Here is an 11,533-nt window from a genome sequence, read left to right as displayed (position 1 = left end):
TGTGGACACATTAGCCCCTGTCTGAGCAGCCTCTTTCAGGTTCCTGCAGTGGACCACTTGACAAGGAGCAAGAACCCATCTTTTCAATGCTTACCAACTCTTTTCTGTTGCTGTAAGTTGGGAAACTACACACGTTAAGTTTTCAAAAACTCAATGAAAGATTCACTGAGTTCCTGAGCCATATTACTTTATATAATTAACATCTATTACGGCTGCTGAAGTCTTCTATCTTCTGTTCTTTGGGATACCTTGAAGAGAGCTGAAATGGTCAGCAAGGTAAACCTGACTATTAAGAGATATTACCAAAATGTTGAGTGCAACTACTCTCCTGCTCTGTGCCTCAGTTTCCTCAGGGGTGAAGGACAGAGTAAGAGTCCTATTGAAAAAACATTTGGCCTGTCTAGAACAGATTATTTGAGGAGACCTCTTAAAACCCCCTGGCTTTTCCTCACAGCAGTACCTCATCAGTAGCTCCCACCCTCTTCCTGACACTCACATGGACCCCCTCAATTCCTCTAGCTCTTACTGTGTGCCCTCATTTGGTATCATTTTACTACACATTTTTAACTTTTCACTGACATATTAGACACCTATCCCCAGCCTGTGGCCTCAAGACAGAAAGCCCCATTTCTGCACCTCCTGCTGTACCTAGCACAACTTCTGATGCATTGCCAGTGCTCAGTGTTAAATTCCTCCTTCCAGTACTACTGCATTCTCCTTTGGGACTGTGCTCTCTGGATCACTTCCAATAGGACTTGGATCTCATATCTGTGGAAAAAATCACAAAGATAAAACTGGACTCCCCAACAATTTTGTCCTCCCTCAAAAAAAATCTCTGTCATAAGAAACCTTTGGCTTCAGGGTAAAGGGCTACTCCTTCTGCTCCCTCCCACCCCCAGTAAAAAGGGAGAAACAAGTACCTCAACAATCTTATAGCTGAGAAGTGGCATAACTTCTTTTCAGAGCCAAGTGTGCCACCAGAAAGCAGCTTCCAACCCATGTGACCCAGGCCCACCATAAAGTCACACATTTTTTGTTTTTTTCTTTTTATTTAAGCAACTTTAAAAGTTCTTCAGAAGTTACTTAAACAGTACAACAACAGGAGAGAGAGAGATCGTGCCCTGATCCCTCCACAAACTTCTCTGCAGACAGGCTAACAAACCCCAAAGGCTAGACATCCAGGTAATTTAAAAAGTATCCTGTAAGGGGATCTCTTTATTGGCAAGAACTTAAATGATTCTGAGGTGTCTGACACATCAGGTATTTCTTCTCTATGAAGAGGCTTTGATTCAGGCTCAGAAAAGCCAGGCAGAGTCAATTCTTCTCCTGGACTTGCACTCACTGACCTCCTGTGGCCACCTAGCTTTTTTAGATCAGTAGGGTTTGGTTTGCACCGTCAATTTTGACTAATAAATGCTGGTGTTACTGAAGAAGAAAACTGCCCAGAGAGAAGACATACCCCCAGAGAGAGATCACAGCAGGCTGCTGCCACCTTGTGGTGGCTTGGTACAAACGTGGGTGCAGCAAATCCTGCAGGGCAGAGCTCTCAAGGAAAACGAAATTAAATGTGTGTATAAACAGCACACAGTATTAAAGCCATATGTGCAAAATGGTTAAGTTTATTCAGTGTCCTGGATATTTAAAAGTACATATTAGTTGTAACTGTTGCTACTGCAGAGAAAGCTTTCTTGGACCTGCAGGACTTGCCTCAGAGCTTCTCTCCATCAGCACAGAACTACCCAAAGTGCTCTGGAGAAAACAGCCAACACACACAGAAAGGAAAACCAGAAACCAGCTATGGCCAGAAAAGTACTCAGAAGTCAAATATTATTTACAGAAAATAATGGTTGGGTTTGCCTGGGGATGGGAAGGAGGGCGTGTGCTCCAGTACTTTTTGTTGGGAAAATACAATAGTCTTAGTCCTTCCCCACTCTCTTCTCTTATGTTACTCCATGGCAGCTTTCACTACCCATTCCCAAAGCTTCCACTGAGGACTGATTCAGGTTCGTCAACAGTGTCCCTCAATGTCATTCAATTAAACTCTGTTATTCGGGGAATGCAGACAGACTAGAATGCGGGAGGGGAATAGGAAACACGGGAAAAACTCTCTCATCACAACCCCAAGTTCAGAGACGAGGTCTCCTCAGATGAGGAAGACAATGCCCTCAGATACCATGACCTGGTTGTCATCCTGCATCTTGCTCAGCGCAGCCTCGATCTCTGCCGAAGAGAAGGGCTCTTCTTTGTCCCGGTTGATGGATTCTTTGAGGCGATTCATGCCCACCGACTGCGCATGAGCTTCCCGGAACACGTCCAAAAGGGCAATTTTGAATGTCTTCAACCTGCCAAAGACAAGAAAAAAAGGGAGATCTCTCAGGCTAGATCTACGCTGGGAAAATCCAAGGTGTTAACACAGTAGAGGTGTCCCTCAATATTCAAACAGACACATTCCTGCCTCTCACGGTTGCTCCACACTTGAGTATCCCCTTTTAAAGCTACACTGCTAAGGGAGATCTCTCAGGCTAGATCTATGTTGGGAAAATCCAAGGTGTTAACACAGTAGAGGTGTCCCTCAATATTCAAACACACACATTCCTGCCTCTCACGGTTGCTCCACACTTGAGTATCCCCTTTTAAAGCTACACTGCTGTACAGTAGAGCTTCCTGTACAATAACAAATCACAGCATTTTTAAACTACAGGCCTTTGAGTATGCGAGAAATTGATGTTCCCATATACTGTAGAAATGTAAACATCTTTGGGAGACAATTTAGCAAGGCTTACTAAAGTTTTAGAAGCCCATATCCTTTGGCCCAGGGAGTATGTTTCTAGGACCTCACCTTACAGCTATACTTGCATGATGCACAGTAATAAACTTAAGAATGTTTTATTGTAAACAACAGTTGTAAAGAGCAACCCAAACGTCCATCATTAGAAAACTAGGTTAAATAAATTTTTACACATCCATATTATGGAAACTGCAAGTGATTAAAAAGAGTGAGATCTATATGAACTGATTCAGAAGACACTAAACTACAGTTTGATAGTTGTCTCTAGGGGCTGAAATTACAATTGATTTTAATGTTTTTTCCAAAATATTTTTCAAATTTTCTTCATTAAACACATTGTGTTACATGTTTAAAGTATAAAAAGAGAAAAGTAAACTTTAGCTCTTTGGTGTCCAGTAAACATAAAATATACAGATAAAAATGTTTTCTGAAACCCTGGTGGTAAAAATTCTTCATTTCAAAAACAAATTGCCAGAATTTAGTGAGAAGAAAAAAAATATATCTGTTCTACTGAGAAGAACCCAAGGTTACAATAAGACATAAATTTTGTCCTTGTTCTAAGATTCTTCCTGATCCCCTAAGGACATAATTCAAATTTCCACAGACAGGAAATTATTAATAAAGCAAATGGTAAAATGTAAACAACCGAGGATTCTGGGTAAAGAATATAAAGGAGTTCTTCATACTTTCCTTACAACTTTTCAGTATGTTTGAAATTAAAATCAGAATAAAAAATGCCGTAAAATCCTTGGGCCTCTAGTTTTGAGCTCCATAGATAACCAGTTTGTTTCATACCCTCTCCACAGAAACAGGTCCCCACCTCAGTGGTATATGGAATTCTTGAAGCGGTGGCATCAACTTCCCTACTCACCTGGATTCACTCAGCTCCACCTTCTGGGATTCTTTTGTCTCCTGCGAGTCTGCTGTCTTCGGTGTGTGCACTTCAGAGGAATGATGGTTGAAGAGATGGGGAAGACAGCAAGGTGAAGCCATTTCCACAAGCTCCAGAGAAGTCATCTTCTCTACTCCCCACCCCTCACAGAGCTTGCTGAACACTCCTATACCCTGGGGTTCTTATGGGGTCAGGCAGAACAACTAAGATAAAGGAAAAGCACCTCTGGATGATAAAAAAGTTGGGTCAGGCAGAAGACCCTCAACATTACATTATCTGGCATATTTATACCAGGTGTGGCAAAGAGCATAATTCACTAATGAGGAAGCAAAGCTTTTTCCAAAGTCTTTACTGTGGGTTTCCCCTGAGATTCTCTTGGGGAAAATCTCTTGGAAACAGGGCCCAAAGCAAGGAGTCAAACAAGAGCCCACAAGAACAATCAGTGCATAGGGCACCTAAAAAAGTTCAGGAGTCAAAGGAACAACCTCTTTCATCAGTAGGGGACGTTTGCTCACCTTGAGGCATTTCCTCCTCTGTGTCACTGAAGTCATAGGGGTCATATGAGTCCCCGTCCTTGGCATCTGATTGGCGAGTCTTTCTCCTAAAATACCACGGCAGTTAAAGAGAGAGAAAGGCTTTGGGGAGCCCCAGCCTGTGCCTCTGAACATGGAGAAAAGGAAATAGAACCATCTATAATCAAAGTGGCTTACGCTCAGACAAACCACTCACATCTGATTGGCGAGTCTTTCTCCTAAAATACCACGGCAGTTAAAGAGAGAGAAAGGCTTTGGGGAGCCCCAGCCTGTGCCTCTGACCATGGAGAAAAGGAAATAGAACCATCTATAATCAAAGTGGCTTACGCTCAGACAAACCACTCCTTTTTCTGAAAGAGACCAAGTCTCAAGACTGGAACACAAAAAGGCCCAGCTTCCCAATGCTCTTTTTCCATATCATCCACCCTTATAAATTCAACCACAGGCATGACTGGGAAAAATAATCTCAAGAATTTTGAAGTATTTATTCCAAAACCTCAGTGAATGGGTTACTGCTCCTGCTATTTAGCATTTCTTTAGTGGGAAAAAGGTCTAAAAGCACCACACTAAACACAATAGAGAGGGGCGCTCTCTCCCTCTCTCCTTTGCCCAGGTTACCTTCATCCTCAAACCCACAGGTCTAGGTACCCCTTCCCTGGAGAACCTGAAGTCAACAAGCAGCACTTGATCCACCCTCCACCCCTCTCCCCAGCCCCATCTGGAGCCTTTTAATCCCCCTTTCCTTGTCCCACCTTACCTCTTCCTCTTCTGCTCACGGTCCTCCTGGCTTTTCTCCTCTTCATCTTCTGTCTCTGATTCATCCTCACTTTGCTTTTTACGTTTCTTCTCCTTCTCCAGAACCTAGGACCAAGGCAAGCACAGGTGGGCTGAAGGGGTTGCTGATGCCAGGGAACTGAATAAAGAACTCTGGATAAGAGTCCCATCTGCACCATCAGCAGTAATGACTTCCATGTTTCTAGCAACAAATCTAGCCTCTCTTGCCCCAACAGGCAAGGGGAGAGGCTGTAATCCATCTTTCTAAAATGCTGGGAGGTATGTTCAATGCCTTTCAAAAGGTAGGTACTCAATAAATATTTACTGAGTAATGAAACAAATGGAAAAAAAGTGTCCATCCCCTGATGGTTAAGTGAAAAACAAGTCATTTCTTTATAAATCAGGTGTTTAACTGAAATTTAAGACAATCCCCCCACCTAGTAAACAGAAAAAGCCAGGAAAAGCTTATCAGACCTACAACTAAATCCCAAGGACTACAATTCACCAGATTGGGGAGGACGGGGACAACAAGGAGTTGTCAAGGCTTCAAGCTGGTATCTAAAATGACAGAGATGCAATGTTATAAACCAAATAGGGAACAGGATGAGAAGTAAGTTTGAGAGTTCAACTTTTGACCTGAGATTTGGAGGTGCCAATGGGACATCTGAAGAGACTGCCAAGGGGAGGTACAGAGGGAAGAGGAAAAAGATCAGGATAACTCCTTTGGAAATACCTGTTTAAAACACCAAGGAAGTAGCGGCAGAGAGAGAAGCAGTTGACTGAAAGCATAGCACACCAATTAAAGCAAAATCTTGAGGAGCCCTGACATCAGTATTTTAAAGCTTTCCATCTGATTCTCAGGCACAGCCAGGGTTGAGAACCACTGTGTGTCCAGAAGAAGTAAGGACGACTATGGACTGGCAGACAAATGCTGCTTGCTGTTGGCAATCCAAATGCAACCCTCAGCCACAGAGGGCTGGGAAGCCCATGCACCTATGATTTACTCAGAAGAACCTCTCACGCCCAGCCATCTGAATCCTTACCTTCTTGAAGTAAGCGTATTGGACCAACTCCACAGCTACCTCTGCATCCTGCAGGTCCACAGTCTTGCTCATACGGGCCTTTGCATGGGCCGTGGCCAATCGAATCAGAGTTTCTAGTGTTCGGGCTGTAACTGGAGATGTCTGGAAAGAAAACAAGAGGATTACTTATCCACAATCCTTTAGGCATGCCCATTATCCCTACTGCACAGAAAGGGAAATAGAGACACTACCAGAAAAGCTCCAGCAAGCCTAAGCAAAGAATTCAGAGTTTTGTATTCTCTACAGATACCATATAAAATTCAGAAAGACAACAAAAATGATCAAGGAAATGTATGTCAGAGTGTTGAGGGAGGGAGGAGCATATGAACAGGGAAAAAGAAAACTAGTCATTGAACAGCTGAAAAGATAAAAAAAAAAAAAAGAAAGAAAGAATGCAAAAGTGAAAAAAAAACAATTTATGGCAGGCCTACAATGCACCAGGAAGTTTGCTTTTATATTCATTCTGTCATTTAATCCTCAGTAATTACAGTTTTACAGAAAGAAAGAATGCAAAGTGAAGAGAAAAACAATTTATGGCAGGCCTACAATTCACCAGGAAGTTTGCTTTTATATTCATTCTGTCATTTAATCCTCAGTAATTACAGTTTTACAGATGAGGAAAATGGCTCTCAAAGAGCTTCAAGCAATTTATCCAAGGCCACACTAAGGGAGAGGCCTGAAAAATGTATCTGAGGATAAATTCTTAATTTTTATAGCTGGGTAAACTTGCTGAAGTCCAGAGAACTCTTGACACATTCCTAACAAATGGTTCTCACAGGGTGAGTGTATACCAAACTGGAGTGTGTTTATCTTTTAAAAATGCTATTATCTGAATAGTATTGTTGGCCTCATGAATTAGAATCTGTGTTTAGGACTAGACATGTGTACTTTTTAAGTTTCAGGTGATTCTGATATTATCCAACCTTCTCAGTTTATGGATAGTGAGTGTATACCAAACTGGAGTGTGTTTATCTTTTAAAAACGCTATTATCTGAATAGTATTGTTGGCCTCATGAATTAGAATCTGTGTTTAGGACTAGGCATGTGTACTTTTTAAGTTTCAGGTGATTCTGATATTATCCAACCTTCTCAGTTTATGGATAAGGAAACTGACCTGAGAGGTGAAAGGATTTCTGCAAGGTCCAAAAGCAAGCTACAGAGCTGGGATCAGACACAGGGCTAGTTCTTTCCATCACTATCACACTTACCTCCCATATCCTATCATATGGCCCTTCAGGGATAAATCCTGGTCACTTTTACTTTCAAGTTTCCTAAATTACCATTTATAATCACACCAACATTCAAAACTAAATATATTCATATTTAAATACAGTCACCAAATATTTAAATTAATTAGGAACCTACCAGGGTTTGGAGGTTATATAGGGTACTCCAAAAAGTTTGTGGAAAAACTGAATTAAAAGACAATAAGAATCCTTCCATGAACTTTTTAAAGACCCCTCATACACTCCATTATAAGCTCTAATTCTTGAATCACCCAAAAAGCTGGTGAAATGCTAACCTGCACTAACAGAACTAGAGAATCCAAAGACACAACTAAAATGGTGTATTCTACTCAATTCTAGGTTCAGTGAGAGGGCCTCTGACATACTGGAACATGCTCACATATGGGAAAGAACAGTTAAAAGAAAGGGAGCTGTTTAATATGAAGACAAGGGATACACAATCTCCAGAAAACAGAATTAATACCCATGGGTGGAAGTCGTGGGGAAGCAGGTTTAAGCTCAATAAATAGAATATTGTAAGATTTCAATGCAGTGATGTTCTGAGCATGCTGTTACTGGGGGTTTTAAGAAAGTCCTAGCAGGGATTCCAGAAGACGGAATGCATGTGAAGCTGGAGTAGATGATCTGGGATCATGTCTAAACTCAAGAGACTAAGCGGGTATCATAAATGAGGGTTTTGGACTTGGCTCTTTCTGCTGTGAAATCCCATATGAAATATACTGCCACCAAAAGATTTAGATAAACTCAAGGGCAGCTATACGACATTACTACAGATTGCTTTGGATAATCATCATGGTTACCTAACTCCTAGTCATTTCTCAAACTGCAGCCCAAATATCACTGTGGGAATCCTTCCCTGACATTCAGACCCCCTCAGGTAAGTCTAAAGGAAAAATTAATAGCTTCTTCATCTGTATTCAAATAGTCTTTCGCATTCATTTTAAGTACCTCATTGGGGTATATACTTATATGATCTTTCTATCTACTTTCTGCCTCCCCACCCCAGATCTGAGCTCATTGAGGATTGCTCTTACTATTTCCACACTGCATGTAAGAAAAGAGACTCAGTTCCTAGAAGTCACTCATATGTTTGCTGAATGAATTACAGCTTCTGGAGACCAATGCCATTTGAACTGATGAGACACATGTTATCTTTGGGGTCTTTATTTCATTTTCCTTTGTAAAAGGAAATGATTAAAACTGTGTAAGAGGAAGCCCTTCAGACCATGAAGGAATCACTAAGTGAATGCTCTCAAAGCCCCCAGATAGCAGGGACCCCCAGGTCCTTGGTCCCCTTGGGCACTCACCCTGGCAGTATCCGAGCTCATGCTATCTTGGCTGCGCAGGCGTGAGTACTCTTCTGCAAAGTAGGCAGCCGACTCCTGTGTCAGGACAGGCTTGATGATTTTGGCCACATGGATGTACTTCTTCATGAACGCTGCACTCACCATCTTCTCCCTGGGCCCAGGCACAGTGAATTCCACTTACCTGCCACACCTTACCACCTGCCTTGGGTAATGGCTTTGCCTCTCAGAGAAGTCAAGTTTTAAATGGTAGTGCAGATATGAGGCCTAGAACCCATCATCCTAACTCCTATTTATATGGAACATATACAAGGCCCTTTCACATATTTTTATTTAATTACTTTAGGTATTATTTGTGAAGTAGTTTAAGTAGGAAGTTTAGGTATTATTTGCCCTATTTTATAGGTGGGAAAACTGTGGCTCAGAGAAGCTAAAGTGGACTCAAATTCAGTTTTCTGACCCTAAATTCAATAGCTTTGAAGATTAAGCTATGCTTCTTCCTGCACCATGGCCAAAAATAGAGGTACAGGGTCCAACATTTCATGCTTTGAGCACCTGATCACAAGTCTTCTTTATCCAAATCTACTGCAAAGCCTCCATGTTTGCTACCTAGTGATCCTTTACCATGGACTCACCACAAATAGCTAGGTGAGATGTGCAATCTTTCATGTGTAAGAAAGACATCACATACCCACCAGCAGTCAAAACTTTGCAATCTTTCATGTGTAAGAAAGACATCACATACCCACCATCAGTCAAAACTTTCTATTTTAGTAAAAGATCTAAACCTGAACTGAATCATTCACATTTACAAGGCAACTGGCCAGGATAAACGGTGTATCTGTGGACCCAGAAAAGAATAAACAGGACCACATGGTTATGACTCCAAACATGACCTTGGCCTGAGCATAAAAAGCTCTAACTAAGCTCAGATATACAGTACATATGTTCTAACATGACACAAATCTCAGGTTCCCTCAAGGAAGAGGTATGAGGAATGCTTACTTTTTCTTCTTGGTCCCATGCAGAAGGTTGTCATGCTTCTCATAAATCTGGGTGTCCTGCTGGTCCTCTTGGTTAAAGTTGGGATCATCTGTGGCCAGAATGTCCACAGCACTACCCAAGGGCATAGCTGGTAAACCCAAGTTGGGAGAAAGGAGAGTAAGACAAAGAGTTTAACTCTGGGGAAATTGCTGCTTCTATAGTACAGGAAGAGACCAAGACGCAGAAAGCAAGGACCCAGAAGAAAGTAGATACGTGGAACCCACAAATAAGGACGGTGGAATTGCCTGGCCCACAGAAGCTGCTCAAACGTATTCCCAAGCCCAGAAATGGACAAGACAGACCTTAGGATAACCTTTCGTGAGCAAGAAGATGTGGAACCCACAAATAAGGACGGTGGAATTGCCTGGCCCACAGAAGCTGCTCAAAGGTATTCCCAAGCCCAGAAATGGACAAGACAGACCTTAGGATAACCTTTCGTGAGCAAGAAGAGGAGGTGGCTAGGCAGGTAAGGGAATCTTCAACATTAACCCAGACACTAAAACACCCACCACCATCTGGGTTGGGTCTAAGATAATGACAGATCTGTTTCAGTTCCCTTCCCTTACTCACTCTTACTCTTTTCATTGCCTCACCATCGCCATCCTGCTCCCCAGGTGCTCTGTAACGGTGCATCCTAAGGACGTGGTCTGAGATCTCCCGATCCTGCTCAGGATCCATCTGATCCAGCATGATGAAGAGTAAGTCAAATCGTGACAGCAGTGAGTCCTGTAGCCCAATGTTCTCCATTGGGGTCTTGTACTGATCATACTGGGGAACACAAGAAAAAAGGAAGCAGAAGTGAGATCAATAGGAAGAAAGGACAACAAAGCTGGATCCATTCTGGGAATGGGAATGGAAGGTTAGACCTTAAAGATCAAAACAGACAAGAAGCAGTGAAAAAATAAAGTATTTTAAAGCTATTAAAATATGTAAATCATCTTGTCTACCTATAACCCTTCTCCAACTAAAGCTCAGGTGACCTGAACCAACCTAGAAGCTTCACCTCCTAATGCAGAAGCCTCTAACAGGCTGAGCATGGGTCTCAAAACCAACCCCCTCCTTCCCAAGCTTAATTCTGCTCTTCTCATTCCCCAGGCAGGATCAGCTCTGAAAGATGATTCTCTCTCCCTACCTGTCATAAAGACAGGGCAAGCTGGTTAGGCCAGAAACACTTAGAACTTTGGAGTTCCTTACTCAGAGGTAATGAGTAAAATCTAAACTAAAATGGTCAATAATCTATACATCATAATGACTTAGAAATCAAGGGACTTTTTCCTTGGGATTCATGAACCCCAATACTCTCATATTTCAATTCTGGGCCTAATGGGCTACCCACCCACATACATGTCAGTCACTGTCAGAGAGCATAACAACTTTGTGTGTAATTTTCATAATGCTTTTGACCATGTTCAGGTCCTGCCATTTTCTTACATTTCCCAATCATTCTTCAGAATGATGTGAATACACATTAATATTAATTTAAAAAGCAATGGTTCTCAAACCAGGCTATACAGTAGAACCAACCTGAGAGGGCTTTCTAAACTGTAGCTGCCAAGAGCTCCAACTCGACCTTTGGATTCAAAAACTCTGGGCTGGGGACCATGCATCTGCATGTTTAAAAACATCACTAAAACAGGTGTTCCCTGGGCCGGCCCGGTGGCGCACTCGGTAGAGTGTGGCGCTTGGGAGTGCTTATAAACTGCCAGAGCACATCATGAGCTCTGGGTTCAAATCCTGGCTCTGTCGTTTTCTATTTGTGGCTCTTGAGCAATATATATACCTTCTGTGCCTTCAGTTCCTCATCTGTTACATGAGGAAAACTACCTACCTCATTCATATTGTGAGGTAGTTACTGAGAGGATGAGAGGA

General features: G+C 42.2%; 1 protein-coding gene across 1 annotated transcript in view; it reads right to left on the bottom strand.

Moving 5' to 3' along the window:
• Positions 1-1,029: 1,029 nt before the first annotated feature.
• The window catches only part of MCM3 (minichromosome maintenance complex component 3), a 23,269-nt gene continuing 12,765 nt past the window's right edge, over positions 1,030-11,533 (bottom strand). Inside the window, exons 10-17 of the mRNA XM_008594751.1 lie at positions 10,258-10,432; positions 9,626-9,752; positions 8,624-8,774; positions 6,031-6,171; positions 4,971-5,074; positions 4,196-4,281; positions 3,660-3,729; positions 1,030-2,342 (exon numbers count right to left, since the gene is read on the bottom strand). Coding sequence (XP_008592973.1) covers positions 2,144-2,342; positions 3,660-3,729; positions 4,196-4,281; positions 4,971-5,074; positions 6,031-6,171; positions 8,624-8,774; positions 9,626-9,752; positions 10,258-10,432 — 1,053 coding nt within the window. The 3' untranslated portion in view covers positions 1,030-2,143. The remainder of the gene's footprint in view (positions 2,343-3,659; positions 3,730-4,195; positions 4,282-4,970; positions 5,075-6,030; positions 6,172-8,623; positions 8,775-9,625; positions 9,753-10,257; positions 10,433-11,533) is intronic.

The sequence above is a fragment of the Galeopterus variegatus genome, unplaced genomic scaffold (assembly GCF_000696425.1).
Source record: "Galeopterus variegatus unplaced genomic scaffold, G_variegatus-3.0.2 Scaffold13, whole genome shotgun sequence".
In the NCBI taxonomy this organism is placed as follows: domain Eukaryota; kingdom Metazoa; phylum Chordata; class Mammalia; order Dermoptera; family Cynocephalidae; genus Galeopterus; species Galeopterus variegatus.
This window is presented reverse-complemented; position numbering and strand designations above follow the sequence as displayed.